We start from the raw sequence: 20,998 nt of genomic DNA, 5'->3' as shown, positions 1-20,998 counted from the left end.
ATATTTTATGTTCTAGATTCCAGTGGCAAAGTGGTCTAACAAATACAGCATTACAATTGAATGTTACACCATTCTGGGAAACGCAAAAATTTAAACCCATTTTTCTCAAAAACTACAGAAAGTGTGATGAATCTAAGTCCAATATTCACTGTCTTTTAGCTCCATTTTTGGTTTCCTCCAGCTTCTGAAGGAAATATCTCACACTTTAGCTCCCAAATGCATCGCTATGTTCAACAACGTGTCACTAAATCAGACTTTTTGCTGCCAAGTTTAGAAGTTTTAAAGATAAACTTGGTTTAAAACAGCTGCAGAGAACAGAAAAGCTGGCAGAGCTTCTCCAGTGACAACATGAAACTTTTATTTCTTTCGGGGACATTTCGATGTTTCTCTGTACAAACACAACATGTATTTACAGTGGCAGCCCAGCAGGGGGCGTATGTACAAACAGAGGTATGACAGCGTACAGTATCAGGATCAGTCCATAAATTATCCAATAAATACATATGTGGGTCGACAGCGGAGGATGACCCTCTGATTGAAATGAACAAGGCACTGCAGGAAGTCAGCAGGTGTTTGCACACCTGTAACTCACCTGCACAATCGCTGAAACTAGACCGAAGTCGTGAAACGCTGACGGAACGTTTCTGTTGCAGTGACACTCGTGAAATTATTTGATAAAGTTTCATTTTCCTAAGACGGAAATATTTAGCTTCTGTGCAAACACCTGATATAGAACAATAATCATGGATACGATACATATCCATAGTAAATATCTGAGTCAGTTTTCCACACATGAATTCAGCCTCGTCAGAGACTTAAAAAAAAAAGATTCAATCAAGTTGTTTTGGCTTCGTCTATGCTTGGAAAACTGAGCCGACGTGTTTAAATAATCTTGTGCACATATTAAGATTCTTTGTATTTCAGTTCTAAAAATATAAACCATCTTTAGGGGATTTTGGTGTTGCTGGTAGCAATAGTTTAGCTTCTTTTTCGTGGTATTTAAACACCGTCTGAAGTGAAAAACAGTAAAAACCTGCAGACGTGAGCAAAGCTACAAATAAAGTCACTGTGGAGCAGTTTGAACATTTAACATCTACACTGGAAATCTACCAAAGACATTTCAGAAACTCCCATCTTCATTCTTCCAGGACGTCACTCTTACTTCATGTATATTTTACTATGGATATCTGCAGTTCAACTGACTTCTGTCTCCTCATAATTCTAGTTCAAGATACCTTTAATTCCCCTCAATTCACTGAATCTACATCAACTTTTTTTACTGCTTCTTCAAAATGTCATTACAGCATTATAAGTGTCTGGTAAGTGGTGTCTGCAACTACAGTCTTGAGTAGGCCAAAGTAGATATCTCAAGATGTGGTTTTAACTCGCCAGAAACATGTCGATACAAGAAATGTGGATTCCAGATCATCAAAGTCAGGATGTCAAGTCTGTATTATAAGTGTCTGGTAAGTGGTTTCTGCTACCATGGTCTTGACTAGTCCAAACTGAATTACAGAGCTCAAGCTGCAGTTTCAACTTGTCAGAAACATGTCGATGTTAGGAATGTTGATCCAGATGGTCAAACTCAGGATATCAAGTGTGCATTATAAGTGTCTGATAAGTGGTGTCTGCAAATGTCATCTTTATTCTTTATTCCTTCATTCATCTTCTTCCAGCTGAGGTTTGTTTATAGGTCAGAATGACTTTGTTGATGTCGCCAATTTAAATTCTGGAGAGTCAGATTCAAGATATTCATGTTAAAACAGCTGGCCAAACGTTGACACTCTGATAATGTGAAGGTTGAAGCCTCAGTGTTTGACAGCAGAACAACAACTAGACAATAAGCAGCATCTTCGTCAGTCTGTTCAGCTGAAACATCACCACTCTGAGGAGCACTTTCTATAAATGAGGAAATATCTGTGTTCTTCTGAGCAAACGTCGAGGCAGAGCGACTGAAGGCAGATTAAACGATAAAACACTGCATCGTGAAGCTGGCTGACAAACACGTGATCAACAGGAGGTTTAAGGCATCGTTTGATAAAGCTTGGTTTCAATCCAACAACCTGGAAATGATACATGGTGTAAACGCTAAACTTCACATCGACGTTTCACTGCGTCTGGTCAAAGCAGATCTACGTTTAAGACTTGTTTTCTCGTCAATGGAAACATTTTGATGCAACAAACTCAATCATTGAGACAAAAATCATGACGAGGTGATGTTTGACGACTATCTGATGAGTGTTTCTGTTGAATAAAACCAACAGTTGGATGCTTTTTGTTGAGGAAAACTAACATTTAGAGACGTCAAATTAACACATCAGTCACGTTTACAGGAATAACAGCAAATGTTTGGTGCAGAAGACACCAAAAAATGAAGGTTAATTTTCAAAGATATGAAACCAAAGCTGCAACCGGAGCGAGGTTGGAGTTTTAGTTGATAAGAAGCTGAAACGACTGATGACGGTTCACTGGTTCAGCTGAAGTTAAGGCTTTAAGACGTTAAGAAGAATTAGGTCACTGCACAAAGAGCGAGTCCGATGGTTTGTCTCCGTTAATCTCTTTTAGTTTTTAACTAAATTAAACTGTCTTTACTGCCGACAGCTCAAAAAATAATCACTTTGTTTGGTCCCTTAAACAGTTTCGGACGACTGTCGATGAAATCCTCTAAACTGCTCAAAGATTCTATGTTTTGTTGTTTGTCAAGAAAGAAACTGAGCATCACATAACAAAACCTTCAGACAGAAAGACCAAACAGAAACAGAAAGACGTTGTCGGACAGGAGACGCATCACCTGATCCATCCGCTCTCGTCTCATTCACCAACTTTTTTTTTTTTAAAGACACTCTAAGCAACAGAAGAAATAAATATATTTTAGTACAAAACTATCAGTGTTCTTTGACCCTGCCTCCAACACCGTGGTCTGCTATTGGCAGATAAAAAGTTCCTCTAAAGTCTCTGAGCTGCAGTTTAAAGGGTTTTTGCTGCATCATGGTCCAACACGTCTGCGTTCTGATTGGTCGGCCGGTCAGGTGAGGCCGGGTTGTGGCAGGTAGATGACAGCTGGCAGGTAAATAGAGTCTTCCTGATGCGGTGACGACCAACATCCTGAAGACCTGAACTCTGATTGGAGCCACCTCGGCCTGATCCGGATCATAAGACGCCTGCTGAGACTCGGTCGGGTTTCCAACCAGCAGCTAGAGCCTCTGAGGGCAAAAAAAAATCTTCACCGTATCTCCTCGTCTCTTCGTGACAGAATCTGAAAATCTGTCACTGAAACTGGACAAAGAACACAGTGAGGCTGAGGTCTGGTTTGTGGCTCCGGGTTCTGTCGGCTGTTTGGACCCTTGAGAAGCTGCTTCCGAGTTTTATTCAATATTATTGTGAGGTGTTTCCATCTTCAGCAGGAACCTAGCAACAGTGTTCACCAACGCTAATCAGTGATCGCTGTTAGTTGAGCTTCAAGATAAAAACTTTTCTAATAAAGTTCTTGCAGAAAGTCTTAGTCAAAAATATGATCGCAAAAACACAGTGGTGTGTCTGAACTTTTCTACTTGACTACTTTTTCTGGCTGATCTAGTTAGAAGCTTTGTGCAGACAGGACAGACTCACGGTGCTGCTGTGGTGTTTTCAGGAAACAATCTGCAGAAACAGAAGGTTGTGGTCCTTCAAGGAAATGTGCTGCTCAGACAAAGATATTTTACAGTGCTGATGAAAACTCAGAGTCTGTCGTCAGGTTTCAGTCTCCACAGTCCTGCTGTGAACCAGCTCACAGGGTTTATGGCTCTGGTGCAGCCCTTCAGAAACGTTTGGCTCTGAATCCCCTCCCTACCCGATCTCCTCACTGATTGGCTGGTGGGTGGGATGACAAGGCACTGGCGGATCATCTGATTGGTGGTCATTATGAAGAGGTTTGGTCAGTTTTTTTCAGAACCCAGTTCTGGTCCCGATCCTGGTCCAATCACAGCGAGTCCTCAAGTGTGATGTGACAGACCTGCCGTGATGGTCTGGGGTCTGGGGTCAGAGGTCGGAGGTCAGGTCAGGTGGGCGAGGCGGGGTGTAGCAGCAGAGGAAGAAGAGGGGCAGGCAACTGTTGCTAGGTAACAAAAAAAACCAACAACAAGGAGTCAGAGTGCTGGACTACAACCTGGATCATTGTTTACTGATGCTATCCCTGGATAATAAAGAAAACGACAACAACAGCTACCTGGTGGCAGTTAGGCCTCGCTGGCACTGCTGTTCCTGTTGAGCTCTCGGATGCCCTGCAGGATCCTCTTCATATGTCCCACCTTCGTCACACCAAGATCCTGGACAGACAACATTGTGTACATGTGTAACAAGAAAGGTCCTCCTCCATTTGGTACACATCCAACAAAAAGCCAAAACAAACATCTGTCAAACATCTTTCAAACATTGTTTAAATACTCGTCAAACATCCATCGAACATCCATCGAACATCCTTCAAACATCCGTCGAACATCTTTTGAACAAGCCTTCAAACATCCGTCAAACATTGTTTAAATACTCGTCAAACATCCATCAAACATCGTGCAGTCTTTCTACAAACACCCTTCAAACCTCCATCAAGCTTCCACATCCAAACCATCCATCATGTCGTCAGTATTCCATGCAGGTGATCAACAGCTCAGCAGAGTTAGTTAGCTGTTAGCATTTAGCTGTTAGCAGTTAGCGGTGAGAACCAGCAGCAGTACCTTCAGGTCCCTCCTCTCCAGGTGGATAAGCTCAGCTCCACGGACGTCGTGTCCGATAAAGATGTCCTTATACTCAGTGAGACAGAGAAAGTCCAGCCACGCCCCCACCTCCTCCGTCCCCCACTGGTGAACTGAGACACCAACAGGAAGTGATTCAGACCGACAGGAAACACCCGAAACAGAAATACAGACCCTCCACCAGTGATTTAACAGAAAGGTGAGATTTTATCATCTGACCCACAGATACAACAGAGAAGCAAAGGGTTAAAAGAGCTGGAGACAGATTAAAAAAGGACTTTTAGCCAGTAAGAGATCTTACCTGGCAGTGAAAGAGTCGCACAAGTCTCCTTGTTTTTATTGTTTTTGTCTTTCTTGAACTTCGGGACGAGACGAAACTTAGCGCTCCGACTGCGCTTCGAAAAATCTATCAGAGGACCCTGGAGACAGACAAACAGATTACTGGTGTTGGATGAACACATTTACAATCTCTATTGGCTTCATGATGTGACTGAAGAGCATCAGGCTGAAAGCTGAGGAACGTCCTGAGAACCGGTAAACAACGATCAAACATCCGTCAAAAATTTAACAATAATCCGTCAAACATCTGTCAGAAATTTGGCAAAAAACGGTCAAACATCTGTCAAACGCCCTTCAAGCGAGGAACACCCGAGGCTAATCCCAACATCGGGATATTCTGCGATAATACATCAGGTATTGGTGTGAGCTGATAGAATCATCTTGTTTAATTGTTTTTACATGTAAACAAGAAAAAAAAGACACAAGAACATCCATCAGATTGCTTCTAAGACGGCTGTCTTTTTAAAACCCTACTTAAATTCTCAAGCTTCATAGAAGTCTCTGTCGCAATGCTCCTGCACATTAAATACGTAGAGACTATAGCTAATACTTGAACTGTGTAGCAGATACTACAAAATACTTGACTGAGTCATCGATACCTCAAACATCCATCAAATATTATTCAAACAGCTCTTGGTCACATTAAACCTGGGTAACGTTCTGAGATGTGCTTGTTTACCTCGTGGTCCGATGGATCGATGAACGGACACAACCAGGGAACATCGGACAGCCGACGGAGCTGCTGAGCCACGGAGCCCAGAGCTGCATTCAGCTGCTCCTGTTGAGGAGGATCCAACTGCTGCACAAACACAAAGATAACAATCAGAACCAGAACCGGGATCTGAACCTAAACTAACACCAGGACCAGGAGCATCTGTCCAGAGTTGTAGAGAAAGGACAAAAACAGTTACCATGGACATCTTTCCAGCCAGTAGCAGCTCAGTCTCACTGAGTAACGCTTTGACGTTGCTGACCATCTGAACCACCACACTGCAGCTCAGAGCCTGAAAACATAAAACATGTTGGTATTTACAGGTGCAGAACGGACACGGATACCACAACTTAACTGTGAGACAGTCGAGATCTGAACATAAAAGACATCACAGCTGTCACATACCCCAGCGCCCTCAGAGTCGGCATAGACCACGTCCATGGCCTTGGAGCTGGCGTTGACGGCGTGAGCCAGTTCCTGTTCCATACTGTGGTGAGACTGAGCGACCTCACGAATACTGAAACAACAGAAACACAATAAGTCTCTGGACTGACAGCAGGGATGGAGGGAGGGATGGATGGATGACGATGGATGGATAGACGGACAGACAGATGGATGGATGATAATGGATGGACGGAAGGAAATGGATGGATGGATGGATGATGGACGGACAGACGGATGGATGGATAGATGGATGGAAGGAAATGGATGGATGGATGATGGATGGATGATGATGGATGGATGGAAATGGATAGATGGATGATAGAGGATAATGAATGATGGATGGATGGATGGATGGACAGACGGACGGATGGATGGATAGATGTTATGTTCTATCACCTGTGTATGAGGGCTCCGGCTGCCTGACCGAACTCGCTGATGAGTGACGCCTCTTCCTCAGAGATGATCTCTGGCTGGGAGGACAGCGGTGGCTGAGGAGGCTGAGGAGGTGGAGTCCGGGTGAACTCACACTTCTGTTTGTTCTCCCAGGACTTCAGGGTGCTCTCAAAGGCCTGTAAGACAAAGGGACACACTGAAGAACGACTCATGCTTTCCATGTCTGTAAGGGTGCACATGACGTAAAATTCGTGTCCGTCCAAGTCCACATGGAACACTCAAACTGTCCCCACTAGGGATGTAAATTTTAATCAGTTTAAAAACATTTTTATCAAACTATAATCTACCACAAACATGTAACATTTGCCAAAAAAGTGTCTTGGTTACAATAGTCATTCCATTATAGGACTGCTATTTTGGTAAACATAAAAGGTCATCTTCAATGTGTGGGCTCTGGCCGGAAGTCATTAAGCCTCATAAGTCTTTCTCATGGTGACGTTACTTACTAAACTCCCACAATACTCTCTGCTTGCGACATAAACTGCCTGTAGGACTTTGGAGACGCACTGATCTAGTCCTCTTTTCCATCAATGAAGCCCAAACACAGTATGAAGTTCTAAATACTCCAGAAATCCTGTGCTATGTCCACCCACTGTGCTCTGTGTTTGTCCCTTTGTCCCCCCACTTCTACCTGCAGTACTCACCCGGTCTCTGGTCAGGGTTTGGGTCCGGTTCTTATGGATGATCTTAATGTAACCTGGAGGCTGGATCCAGGCTTCCCCATCCACCTGGACTGGTACACCCTCATCCCCCAAGATGGTGATCTTCACTGTCCGGCACTGAGACAGACACATGATCAGAGTGACAGTCAGTTACAGGTAGACGGACATTCAGACAAGTGTGGACAGACAGACAGACACCTGTGCGATGCGGTGGTGCTGCAGGTTGATGACTCTGGACACGGCCATCTGCATGCTGCCGAAAACGGCCACCACCTCCAAGATCTTATCATCAAAGGACGGAGCTGTGAAGGTCTGACAGACAGACAGGAAACACCATGACATCACTGGTCACCTGACACAGGTGTCCACCAACTTCACTCAGAACATATTCTAATAGTTACAAATCAGTGTTCTGTTAATTATCTCCAAATCTACTCTACTCTGAACCACTACCGTCAAGATCCATCAAACATCCTTTTGGTTCATTTTCTATGGACTTGGCTAAAACCTCTTTGGTAGACACCAAAAATTCCACAACACAGGAAACACCTTGAACAGGAATAAATGTTCTTATAAATGAGAAAAATTCGACAAATAACCCCCAGCAACAGGAAACATGTTAAACTTACATCGTCCTCTTTGGTTCCTCCCCAGAAGTTGGTTCCTCCGGCATAACTCGGGATGTTCAACACAGCGATTCCCTGCAGACTGGGCAGAGGGATCGGACGCCCATCACACTGCAACACACAAACAACGTCAGTGTAGAAACAGCTTTGTTGGTCTTTAATCTAACAATGAAGTTCTGAGATGTTTCCAGGATAAAGCCCACCAAACACAGATTAATCTAAGCATTTCCACAAGCACAAATTTGGTTATGTAATGTAAGGTGGTCGTTTCTGGCTTTAAAAAAGATAGTGAATGGTTAGTAGTTTATAAAGTTTTAACTGATTCCTCTGTGTTTTGGACAACTAAACTAAGATCTAACTCCTACGGTTCCAACAGTTTAGTAGTTGTGGTTCCGGTTCTCACCTCCAGCAAGACTCTCTGCTCCAGGTTCTTGTAGGTTCTGTGCAGCAGCTCCTTGGTTCCCAACACTCCGTACCACATCATGTTCTTCGTCCGACTCCTGACGAGGCAGCAGATCATTTACATGTCCAACAATCATCTCTCATATCTTCAATCTTTCCTTTGATTCTTAAGATCTAGACTGAAAATGGGCAAAAGAAATAGAAATGTTTGCCATTATCGTACCTGCACTTCTCTGGATGCTCGTCTCTCTTGTTGTTGAAGTCCAGGGAGATCTTGGCGTCCAGTCCGATACCGAAGTAGTTGTTCATGACACACTTCTCGGTGTAGCAGTCCCTAACGCACACAGACACACTGAGGTTAATGTGAGAAAACCTGAACACAGCGATGATTTCATGACGCAGCAACAGAGCCACGAGTTAGTGGACTCACATGTTGTCAGGATCACAGCTGAACGGGTCGGCGTTGACGAGCAGACGACTGATGACGGAGCTGCTGGAGAGGGAACCTGAAACACAAAATCACACAGTAACATCACAGCCAGTAACATGACAACCAGTATCCTCACTCAGCTGTAATGATAAGGTCCCTTGCACCAGACAGACACCATTTTCTCACCTGGATAGAGGATCTTTGTGTTGAGCATGGGCATGTTGTCCCTGCTCCCTGTCTGGACAGGAAGTGACGCAGAGCTGCCCAGTGATAGGCTGCCTTTGCTGATGAGCTTCTCGCAGGGCGTCTTACTGACTGAAAACATAGAGACAAAGAGTGACAGGTGAGCACCTGGTTAAGAGCAGAATATGATTAGAATTCATGTCCATGTAGACTCTCAGTCCTCCAGGTCATGGTGATCCTAATTCTGATTCTTTGATAAAAAGATCTAAAGACTAAAGTTGTCTGGTGAGGGATGACTTAAGGTGTTAAGAAGTAAAGCTGCCTGGCAAAGAATGACTCGGTGTAAAGAGTGCTGAAACTGCCTGGTGAGGAATGACTTCAGAAGTTACTAATATTAAAATTGCCTGGTGAAGGACAATTCAGAGCTAAGAGTTATGGAACTGCCTGGGGAGGGATGGCTCAAGGTGTTAACGGTACAGAAATGGCCTGGGCAGGGATGTCTTAAGTCACTAATAGTAGTAAAACTGCCTGATGAGGCAGGACTTATGTCGCTAACAGTAGTAAATAGTACATCATATTGAATGGTGGTGACTGACTTCAGGGCTGAATCGTTATACCTCTGCGAGTGTTTCGGTTTTTGGAGCTGTAGGACGACTGCAGAGACATCTTGTCCTCGTCCACGTCTTCCTCTTCGTCTTCCTCCACTAGACCCTCCTCTTCCTCGGCTCGACTCAGAGAGAAAACCTGCTGCTGCTGAGTCTGAGCGTTCTGCTCGTCCACAGCTGGAAAACACACAAAGCTGATGTTAGCCATCACACCTGGACCAACACACCTGTCCTGCTGACATGCCCAGGTGAGTCCCACCTTTCTCCGTGTGCTCGATGATCTGCCGGATGGCCTTCTTCAGGCTGTTGGCTCTCAGCATCAGCTGCTCTCGAGGTTTAAAGATGGCCGCTGTCGAAGAGGAGGGCGTAGTCCTTGGGGAGCAGGGGGCAGAGCTTGGTGGGGCATGAGGAGGAGGAGCAGGAGGAGGAGCCAGGACCACGCCCTCCACCTCCTCCTGTTCCTCAGCGATGGTGGGGGGAGGAGCTGGGGGGAGGACGGAGGTCGCCTGAGACTCCTCGTTCAGAGTCTTCAGGAGGGAGTCCAGCTTCTCCTTCAGCACGCCACACTGGGACAGAAACATGACTCATCAGAAATAAAGACACGACTCGCCAAAAACATGAATCAACAGAAATACAACTATGACTGGCTAAAAACCATGACTAATCAGAAGCAAACATGACTCATCGGAAATATAAACATCACTCATCAAAATATCTAACATGACAACAGGCTACAAAACATGACTCATTAGAAACACAAACATGACTAATCAGAAGAAAAACATGACTCATTGGAAATACAATCATGACATCAGAAACAAACAACTCACTAAAAATGTGACTCATCAGAAAAACACATGACTTGTCAGAAATACAATCATGACTCATCAGAAAAACACATGACCCATCAGAAGCAAACATGACTCATCGGGGAAAAACATGACAAATCAGAAATACAAACGTGGCTTATCAGAAACCCAAATATTGACCGAAACTATCTAATGTGACATGTCAGAGGCAAACATGACCAATCAGAAACACAAAACATGACTCAGAGACAAACATGACTCATCAGACCGTCTAACGTGACTTATCAGAAACAAGCACGGCACATCAGAGACAAACATGACTAATCAGACACACAAACTTGACTAATAAGAAATAAAAACCTGAGTCATCAAAAAAACAAACATGACGGATCAGAATACTAAAAGAGCATGACTCATCAGAAAAAAACATGACTCATCAGACCATCTAACTCAACTTGTTCGAAACACAAACTTAACTAATCTGAAATAAAAACATGATTCATCAGAAACACAAACAAATCAGTTACTGTCCCAAAGCTTGTTGTGTCTGATTTCTGAGGGATCTAAAACATTGGAGTGTTTCTTTTACTTGGATTAAACCTCTGGATTTAATGGGACCATAAATAAAAATAAAGGTCTGTAATACCGATCATACCTTGATAAGCCAACTTGTGGTTCCTTTTCATTGACCTTTGTTTTCTACTATACGAGTACATATGGAGCTAATTGTTCTCTACAGTACTGGAGAGTTAAACTCATATTTACATGTTCAACTAATCACACTGCTGACTTGTACTACTTTTAAATTCAGACATGTCTTTTATCATCCCCAAATATTTACTATTTCAACTTTCCGAGGGGCAGATGAAAGACATCCTCTGTGGAACACCCTGAACTGAGTGCTTTACCTTCTTGGCCATGGTCTCGGACTCCACTGAGCTCTCGGTGTTCTTCTCGTAAGCTTTACCGACCCGAGCAACGAAGTCCTTCACCGTCTCACACAGAACTCTGCAAGGAAACACAATAAAAGACAGTTTGACGGTTTTCTGAGTAGGACAACAACATGCAGAGTAATGGATGGATGGATGGATGTTCGTACTTGGCGGAGGAGATGACAACAGAATGCTGGTCTGAGGTCAGGATCTTGGACAAGTGAGCTGCCACCGAGTCCTCATAGGTGAGAATCTGTTGGACCTGATCAGAACAAACACAACATTTTCCTTAAACCAGATTTAGGTGGGACCTTGTTGGCTTTTTAAATATTTTATTTACTTGTGCGATTCAGATTTTTCCACATCACGGATTCTATAAACCCAGATTATGGTGTCCAGGTCAGATAAAAGCTCCCGATACCTCGGAGTCGTCGCTGCAGTCCTCGGTGACGGTGGAGGCAGAGTGTTGCCGTGGAAACTTAGTCTCGTATACCATGATGCTCCACCTGCAGCAGGAAGAGAAAATGTTGATTGTTTACATCTTCACCTGAGCTACAACATGTACCTGTATGACATCACAACACCTGTCTGTCATGAGTCTCACATTGAGTTCAGTTCATTTATTTATTATTTCTGACCCAAACAAAGTTCTGTAAACTGTTTTGGCTAAATTTGAAGAATTTCACATTTTCAGAAGTGGAATTTTTACATTTTACATTAAAAATTATCAGTTTCTGTGTTCAAGGTTCATTTTAAGGGAACATTAAGGCACAATAAGCTTCATAAGTTGGTGAATATCAACCTGAAGACAACATGACAGCACCTTCTAACTTTAAAGTTAAAAGATTATTGTAATACGCATAGTAAAGAAACATGGTTCCCTTTATTATGAAGCTCTTTCTTTGCTTAAAAAAAAATATAAACCTATAAATCTAAATTACACTGTGAAGACCCCGAAGACAAGCTTTTGTCTCGTATAAATAAATCCATATTAACATTTTGTCAAAAAAGCAAAAAAATGGAACTTTGTCTTGTCACACACGGAATTCTAGTGATAATAGAGCCTCAAAAGTTGGTAAAATGTCAACCAAAAGTCTGTATTTTTAGTGGAAATAAGGATCCATCCATGTATATGTACAGTAGGTCATTGGTGTACGGCGTCCTCGACCTACGGTGTTTCATGGTCATCAACTCCCACAAATTAAAGTCTTGTTCCATCATTCTGACATACTGGGTTTGTGACGTTTGAACAAATTTCGAAGTAGTTGGCGAGCGAAGCAGACGAATACGTCGTCATGTGGCGCTATCAGACGGATTTGTTACATTCACTGGTTGTACTCCACATTGGATTGCGCTACATTCACTTTTTTTGGTTTGTGTTGTTTTTTTGGGAATTTTTTGCCCTTCATTATCACTTCTAAGCCCAAGTCAGACTCTTCTGATGGCAGTGCTTCGAAGAACAGGAAAGACTTTTCCATGGAAGTGAAATTAGACAGAATAAAACGGATTGTGATTTTACCACTGTTTTAGCGTAGGTGAGTGACATAGGTACTTACATACATATGTGAGTTCAAACTTAATGTGAAAATCCCGTTATGTCTCACTGTTGGAACGGAATTCCAACAGAAGCCAAGCCCCCTGTTCACGCTTGCAAAGACTTTATGGGGTCATGACACAACACTTATTTGAAAATTTTGCACATTTTTTTTCCCCATTTTCAAAGGCCACTAATTAAAGTTTGTCCTCTGGTGGATCCATTTAATGGTTATGATCTGCTGGAAACTACTCTGCCTGTGTTCTCACCACATTTCATGGCTGTGAGAGTTAAACTTCTAGAGTTTTTCAACCCTTAAAATGGCTTCACAGGTAAGATGTTTACTCGAAGATGAAAGTACAAACATTTCTAGGTCTGAAATCACACAACATTCTAAAAATCCATCAGAAACATTCTACAGAACCTAGTTTTGGGTCCTAAATAATAACTAACTCACCTGTCGAGCATCTTGGTGCTGGCTCGTTCCAGTTTCTCCAGGATCTGAGGCAGCTGAGTGTCGTCATCACAAGCCGATCCCCAGCCCAGAACCCGGGCCAGATCGTTGCCGGTCCCCAGAGGAAGAACCCCCAGCTGACACTGAACACACAGCGACATGGTTAAACCTGCACAGGTGTGTCAGACACTCTGTGATGACGGCAGATTCTGGTTCTTACCTGTTTGTGCAGCGTGAGAGCATCGATCTCAGACAGAACCCAGCCCACGCTGCCGTCTCCTCCACAGACCAGGATCCTGAACGTATCAAACTTCTGGAACAGACGCAGACTGAAAGAGAGACCAGTTTAATGCAGTTTTACCTCAAAGCTTCATGTAAACATGTGGTCTACCTGTATGTGAGCGTCTTACCCCAGGTGAGGTCCTCCGTTCATCAGGTCAAACACCTGCGCCGGGTTCAGCAGCTGCTTGAAGCGTCGCAGGAACTTCACTCCCTGATTGTCTCCACTTTTAGAGTTGACGAATACCAGCAGAGGACTGGTGCAGGATGGAGGACAGGAGGCCTTCCAGAAACCTGAAGGACCAGCAGAGGCTCGGTGAGCTTAACCTCATCACGCTGCAACCGCAGTCTTTGTGAACTACTTTCAAATAGTTTTGTTTTCGACTTTGGACAGTTCTTCAGTGAGTTTGGGGTCGTTTTGGATGAGGTTATGGTACTTTGGACAAGTAGTTAAGTTACTTTAGACAACTTTTGAGACATTTTATTCTCAGAAATTTGTCAAAAATTACTGAAATTGTCCATAAAGACTGAAGAATTTTGATTTTCTACAAATTTTGAGTTATTCTGGACAATTTTTGTGTGTCAAGAATCAAAACAAAAGTGACAAATGACTTGCACAAAATTTCTTAGATTGTCTGTTATGACTCAAAGAACTGTAATTTTATACATTTTTAAGTCATTTTAAACTAGTGTTAAGTAATTTTGAACAGATTTCAGGTTATTTTGGACAATTGTCGAATATTTTTGGACAATTCAATGTTCTCTGGACGTGTTTGAAATCATTTTGCACAATTTTTCAGCTGAAAGAACAATAAATCACGAGCAAAGAGTCTGATATCACTCAGAAATGGTCATTTTGAACAAGCTAGTTTCAAGGAATTTTGGGCCATTTTTGTAATAATTTGGACATTTCAAGCTGTTTTAGACACATTTTGAGTAATTTTGAACAAGTTTAAAGTAGTTTTGGTAGTAGTTTTTTAGCCAGATTGGACAATTCTGTGATACTTGGGACACATTTGAAGTTATTTTAGACAAACTTCAAATTATTTTGGACAGTTTTAGTCCGACAGGAAAATCAAATCTACTGGATCTACAGATGATGGACAGAGACTCAAAACTGGTTCAAAATGAATCAAAAATTGCTTTTTATACAAAATTTTGACTCATTTAAAGACGTTTCAAGTAATTTTTGACAATTTGTGAGTCATTTTTGACTGATGCTGTTAAAGTATTTTATGCAATCTTAGACTAAGAGGAAAATGAAACCTACTGGATGAACAAAATAAATGCAGCATGGCTCAGAAACAGAAGAGAGGAACAAGCTGTTGGAGATACATTCAGCATGGTGAAACATCTTTCTACTGATGACACAAAGAAAAGTTTGTTGAGGTTGGAAATGGGTAAATATCTACAGTAAAGGAAACAACACTATCTCCAGTATTGAGGCTTTTTGAAAGACGTTGGACACGTTGATTCCATGTTTTTGGTTGTTTGCGTTTGTCAGGTTTTAATGTGTAGTGTTTGTGTTTGGCCTCTAGAGGGCGGCGTCACCATAACAAACCGCTGGATGTAAATGAAACCTTCCTCACCGTCTGAGTCGATGCTGTTCAGGGCAGTCGGAGGGATGACGGACACTTTGCACTGACCCAGAGGACACTTGGAGGACAGCTGGTCCTTACAGCCCGAGTGCACCTGGGGGGCAGAGGGAGACGGCGACAGTTAAACCCAGAGCACCTCGCTAACCTGAGGCCGGTAACAGCGTCAGAGTGGGTGAGTCTCACCATGGCCTTACACCACAGACACCTCCAGTCCTGCAGCCGGAGGACGCTGCCACACGTCTTATCACAGACGTTACACTTAGCCGACACCGGGAGGTTCCCCTCCAGCCACTGGTGGGGCATCGACACCTGAGGGGGGCAGAAGTCAAAGAGGTTAAAGGTCAGAGAGGTCAGAGGTTACAGGTGTTTACAGTCAGGTGCGTGTCTGTGTATGTCTCACCCCGTCCTCGTCCTCGATGATGTCCTTCCCAATAGATGCCAGAGTCGTCCACTTACAGTTGTTGGTGGCTCTGACCGCACAACGCTTGTGGGCCTTAAACTTACACACTGCAACACACCACAGGAACAGGTAAACACACACATAAGAACAGGTAAAACACACACATAAGAACAGGTAAACACACACAGGAACAGGTAAAACACACACATAGAACAGGTAAAACACACACATAAGAACAGGTAAAACACACACAGGAACAGGTAAAACACACACATAAGAACAGGTAAAACACACACAGGAACAGGTAAAACACACACATAAGAACAGGTAAAACACACACATAAGAACAGGTAAACACACACATAAGAACAGGTAAAACACACACATAAGAACAGGTAAAACACACACATAAGAACAGGTAAAACACACACATAAGAACAGGTAAAACACACACATAAGAACAGGTAAAACACACATAAGAACAGGTAAAACACACATAAGAACAGGTAAAACACACACATAAGAACAGGTAAAACACACACATAGAACAGGTAAAACACACATAAGAACAGGTAAAACACACATAAGAACAGGTAAAACACACACATAAGAACAGGTAAAACACACACATAAGAACAGGTAAACACACACATAAGAACAGGTAAAACACACACATAAGAACAGGTAAACACACACATAAGAACAGGTAAAACACACACATAAGAACAGGTAAACACACACAGGAACAGGTAAAACACACACATAAGAACAGGTAAAACACACATAAGAACAGGTAAAACACACATAAGAACAGGTAAAACACACACATAAGAACAGGTAAAACAACACACAGGTGTATATCAGTGACAGTACTTTGTGTGTCTGTTTACATGTTGTGTAACTGCGTATAATATGCGTCGTGTAGTATTGTGTATCAGTGTTGCATAGCTGTGTGTATACTGGATGCTGTGTAGTTGTGCGTACATGTTGTGCAGCTGTTTGTATACATGGATGTTGTGTAGCAGTGTGTTAATGCGTTGTGTAGTTTTGTGTATGTGCTGTTTTTAAATGATGTGTAGCTGTTTGGCAGTGTGTATGTATGTGTAGCCGTTGTGTATTTGTGTTGCATACCTTCACAGGACAGCCCGTGAGACGTGACTCCTGACAGCGCCTCCCTGCAGACGTTGCAGTAGGTCGGTCTTGGCGTGGGAAACAGGCGTACCAGTTGTGCATCCCACTGAAGTGGTCCATGCTGTACTGGGTGGACTGGGACAGACACACAAGACAGTCAGGACCACAAACTGACACACAACCTGGAATAAGTGTGTAGATTCTCAGTCATAAGGTCCTGGTGTTTCCTCAGAGCTCTGGACTCCTGTTTCAGGTTCTTGAAGATGTTAATCTGGTCAACCTGACTGGTTAGAGATCCTGAGGACCTCATGAGAAGTATGTGGTAAGTTTTGTAGTGGAGACCCCCCTCTGTTTGTAAAACAGATCAAGTTCACAAGGAAATAAACACCACATCCTGGTGTACTTCAGATCCAGCAACACTCTGAGACACAAACTGGTTCAACTTGAGGATAAAACACTCAAAGCAAGCTGAGCAACGTTTTAGTTTCAGTCTAATGCAGCCAAGAGCAGACAGACCTAGACAGAGAGGACAAGACTCTATGAGGAGAACCAATGTCAGTATTCTGGACGGAGAAGACCGATGGTTCCAGAGAGGACTGAAGGAAGCCCATTCTTTAAACAGGAGGGTCTACAGAACCTATTATCAGGTACTTAGAATGCAGTCTGGAGGTTCCTCACACAGTCTCATCCTAAGTAGTTTAACAATCATTTACACCTCGAGACTTCTCAGTCTGTGCTTGTTCCTGTAGAGGGGTCCAGATGGACACTGGGAAACCACCTCATAGTTCTGTCTGTTCTGGACGCTTGCGCAGCGCTGCCATCCATCCTCCATCTCCTTCCTGTTGCTGCAACACAGAATGAGACGCCTGCAGGGGGTGATCACCCTTGAAACACAGGTAACAGGAAGTGGTCAACACCTGGAGCACATGTAAACAGGAAGTGGTCAACAGCTGGAGCACATGGTAAACAGGAAGTGGTCAACAGCTGGAGCACAGGTAAACAGGAAGTGGTCAACAGCTGGAGCACAGGTAAACAGGAAGTGGTCAACAGCTGGAAGTACAGGTAAACAGGAAGTGGTCAACAGCTGGAGCACAGGTAAACAGGAAGTGGTCAACAGCTGGAGTACAGGTAAACAGGAAGTGGTAACAGCTGGAGTACAGGTAAACAGGAAGTGGTCAACAGCTGGAGCACAGGTAAACAGCAGATACGCTGCAAACACTGAACAACAGAAATGGATTTTGTAGATAATAATGTGTTTGTGTAGTTGCATAGCTGTGTGTATGTGTTGTGGAGTTGTGTGTGCATCTGTTGGGTTGTTTTGTGTATACTGACACCTCCACTCATCTTTGGTTTTGGATTTCCACAGTGACGATCAGTTTTAATTTGTTGCAGAGCTGATCAATTAACTTGTCATCAATAATCTGATTAATGGAATGATTTTCTCCTATTAAAGACTCAAAGCTGCAGTCGACCAACAGTCATTGAAAACAGTTTAAACATAAAGAGACGTTTCACAGGTTTCTCTAAAAGCTCCACAGTCTGTTTCTTTAAATGTGAAAGCTCCATTTAAAACCTTCGTTGTGTGTTTGATCTGAGCTGCGGTCTGGAAGAAAACCACATTCTTCTGTTCTAAATAAAGCCTCCCAGCCCTGAAAGAGGCTTTAAAACAGCCTCTAATGAGGACCAACAACAGCAGCCACAACTCAGCTCAGATTTGAACCTTCTGTTCGGGCAGCAACACGATGTGTTCAAGGACCAGAGCTGTGTGAAACGTTCAAGGACCTTCAGACGTCCTGCTGACGTCAACTAAACATCTGACAGACACTGAAGGAAAGCACAATGTCAAAATCACACAAAGTTTTTAAGGACTATCCCGGGAGTTTTCAAAACCTGCAGAGTTTCAAGGTTTTCAGACAACTTTATGGAATCCTAGCTGGCAGACATAAAATCAAGAAAAGCTAAAAAAAAAAAAAAAAAAAAACTAAGACAAAATCATGTAAACCAATGAAAAACCAAGACAAAAATGACAAAAGCAACAAAAACCAATTTAAGATCACACAAACTAATGAAAAACCAATACCAGACAAACCAAGACAACATAAGCCCATGAAAAAAATCAACACAAGACAACATAAGTCAACAAAAAGCCAACACAAAATGTCAAAAACCTGTGAAAAACCAACACAAGCTAATTAAAAACCAGCACAAAAGACCAAACCAATGAAGAGTCAACATAAAACCATTCAAAGTAACGAAATAACACCACCAACCAATGAAAAAAACACCACAAAACATCCTAAATCAATGAAAAACCAACACCAAACACCACAGGTCAGGACCTTCAGATGTCCTGCTGACGTCAACTAAACATCTGACAGCAGCAGAAGGAAACACAATGTCAAAATCACGCTTTTCAACCAAAGTTTTAAGGACTATCCCAGGAGTTGTCCAAAAGCTGGAGAGTTTCCAGGTGTTCAGACGGTTTTATGCAGTTCGTAGCTGGCAGCTTCCAGCTCCATTGTTCTGAATAAACGACTGGAATAAAACCCAGCAGGAGTGTGTGTTTGTGCAGAAGTTGTGAATGACTCGATCACAGGTTTTGTGTGAATGTTGTGAAGTGTGCGTGTGTCAAGTGTTCGTGGACGGTGTGCGGTTGTGTTTTCGTACACGTTGACTTCCACTTCCTGTTCAGCTGCTCTACAATGAGCTTCTGTTCCACACTGACAGAAATAGACTTCAAACACACACGGGGTTGTATCCGGTGTAACACACACACACACTTTATAAAGTCTATTTCAGTGACGTAGTTCAATAAAACTGTAAATCATGATCTTATTCATTCCGCCTGTTTCATAACACGATAATCATCTGATGTCAGAGAGTCAACTGAGGCTTAAAATGACCAGAAAAAGACCCAACCAACGAGAAAGCCAATACAAATTAAGTAAACTAGTGAAAAGCCACTACAAACACCCAGAAAGAGACACAAATCAATTAGAAACTAACAAATGACTAGAAAGAGAAACAAACCAAAGGAAATTCAACAGGAACACATACAACCAAAAAAGAAATTGTGCAAACCAATGAAAAGCCACTACAAACAAACAGAAAGAGACAAAAAAAAAAAAAAAAACTGTTTTGAAACCAAAATAAAATGATACAAGTTGATGAAAAAACAAAAATAAGAGAGAGGCACAAATCAACACAAAAAGACCTAGAAAGAGACATGAACCAATGGAAAAACCAACACAAAGTGACCGAAAAAGACGCAAACCAATGAAAACCAACTTAAAATGATGCAAATTATTGAAAAGCCACCACGGACACCCACAAAGAAACACAAACCAATGAAATCCAACACAACAGAACCAGATAAAGATACAAATCTACACAAACAGTCAAAGAGACACAAACCATTAAGAATCTAACAAAAAAAACAGTCTGAATCAATGAGAAGCCACCACAAATGAACAGAAAGAGACACAAACTGATGTGAAACCAACATAAAATGACATAAGCCAATGAAAAACCAACAAAAATACCCATCGAGAGACACAAACCAACACAAACACACCTAGAGACATAAACGAATGGGAAAAAAAAAACAAAACAAAAAAACACTAAGCGACCAGAAAAGACACATACTGATGAGACACCAATGCAAAATGATGTAAACTAATGAAAAGCCACCACAAACACCCACAAAGAAACACAAATCAGTGGGAACCCAACACACATGATCACAAAGAAACACAAACCAAAGAAAATGCTACACAATACAACCAGAAAAAGATACAAATCGACACAAAACAGTCAAAGACAGACAAACTGTTAAGAAACCAGCACACCACAGTGTGAACCAATGAAAAGCCACTACAAACGAACAGAAACAGAAAACTGATGCGAAACCAAAACAAAGTGACACAGACCAATGAAAAATGAACACAAAAACCCAGGGACAGATGCAAACCACCACAAAACAACCAGAAAGTGACATAAACCAATTAAAAAGTAACAAACAGTGGCCTGAAAAAGACCCAAACCAATGAGAAACCAACACAAAATGATGCAAACCAATAAAAAAGCAGCAGAACACTCAGAAAGATACGCAGGAAACCTGACTTTAAAGACGATGAGCTAATCGTCGAGGACTTCAGGCGCTGCGATGTTCTTTAATGAGCTGCTGAGATATAAAAAGAAGAAACTAACCACAGAAACATGAAGAAACTGCAGCTGCTCTCAGTTTCATCTCAGAACACTTTGTTTCTAAAGATGCAG

At 42.4% G+C, this 20,998-nt stretch overlaps 1 protein-coding gene and 1 long non-coding RNA gene across 3 annotated transcripts; one reads left to right on the top strand and one right to left on the bottom strand.

Annotated features, from left to right (window-relative positions):
- Window positions 1-333: 333 nt before the first annotated feature.
- LOC110967528 (diacylglycerol kinase delta) lies at window positions 334-17,603 on the bottom strand. Its single transcript, XM_051957930.1, has 28 exons — window positions 17,499-17,603; window positions 16,721-16,855; window positions 15,590-15,696; window positions 15,373-15,498; window positions 15,181-15,283; window positions 13,723-13,885; window positions 13,533-13,641; window positions 13,316-13,455; window positions 11,746-11,830; window positions 11,492-11,586; window positions 11,301-11,400; window positions 9,843-10,149; window positions 9,596-9,760; window positions 8,982-9,110; window positions 8,796-8,871; window positions 8,589-8,717; window positions 8,367-8,463; window positions 7,967-8,074; window positions 7,536-7,649; window positions 7,320-7,454; window positions 6,619-6,791; window positions 6,184-6,295; window positions 5,978-6,070; window positions 5,746-5,865; window positions 5,029-5,146; window positions 4,710-4,840; window positions 4,205-4,304; window positions 334-4,093 (listed from the first exon to the last, which is right to left on the bottom strand). Exons 4-27 carry the CDS (start codon window positions 15,490-15,492, stop codon window positions 4,215-4,217), a joined length of 3,012 nt encoding a protein of 1,003 aa, XP_051813890.1. The 5' UTR covers window positions 15,493-15,498; window positions 15,590-15,696; window positions 16,721-16,855; window positions 17,499-17,603; the 3' UTR covers window positions 334-4,093; window positions 4,205-4,214.
- On the top strand, window positions 15,722-16,711 carry LOC127536737 (uncharacterized). Of its 2 annotated transcripts, none has more exons than XR_007945866.1 (4): window positions 15,722-15,763; window positions 15,962-16,053; window positions 16,183-16,228; window positions 16,404-16,711. It is a non-coding gene; the product is annotated as an uncharacterized LOC127536737 (long non-coding RNA). The 2 variants fall into 2 exon arrangements; XR_007945867.1 differs by lacking the exon at window positions 15,722-15,763 and adding an exon at window positions 15,769-15,872.
- Window positions 17,604-20,998: the final 3,395 nt, after the last annotated feature.

The sequence above is a fragment of the Acanthochromis polyacanthus genome, chromosome 13, assembly GCF_021347895.1.
Source record: "Acanthochromis polyacanthus isolate Apoly-LR-REF ecotype Palm Island chromosome 13, KAUST_Apoly_ChrSc, whole genome shotgun sequence".
Taxonomy (NCBI): Eukaryota; Metazoa; Chordata; class Actinopteri; family Pomacentridae; genus Acanthochromis; species Acanthochromis polyacanthus.
Note: the sequence above shows the minus strand (reverse complement) of the source record. Positions and strands in the feature narration are given on the sequence as shown.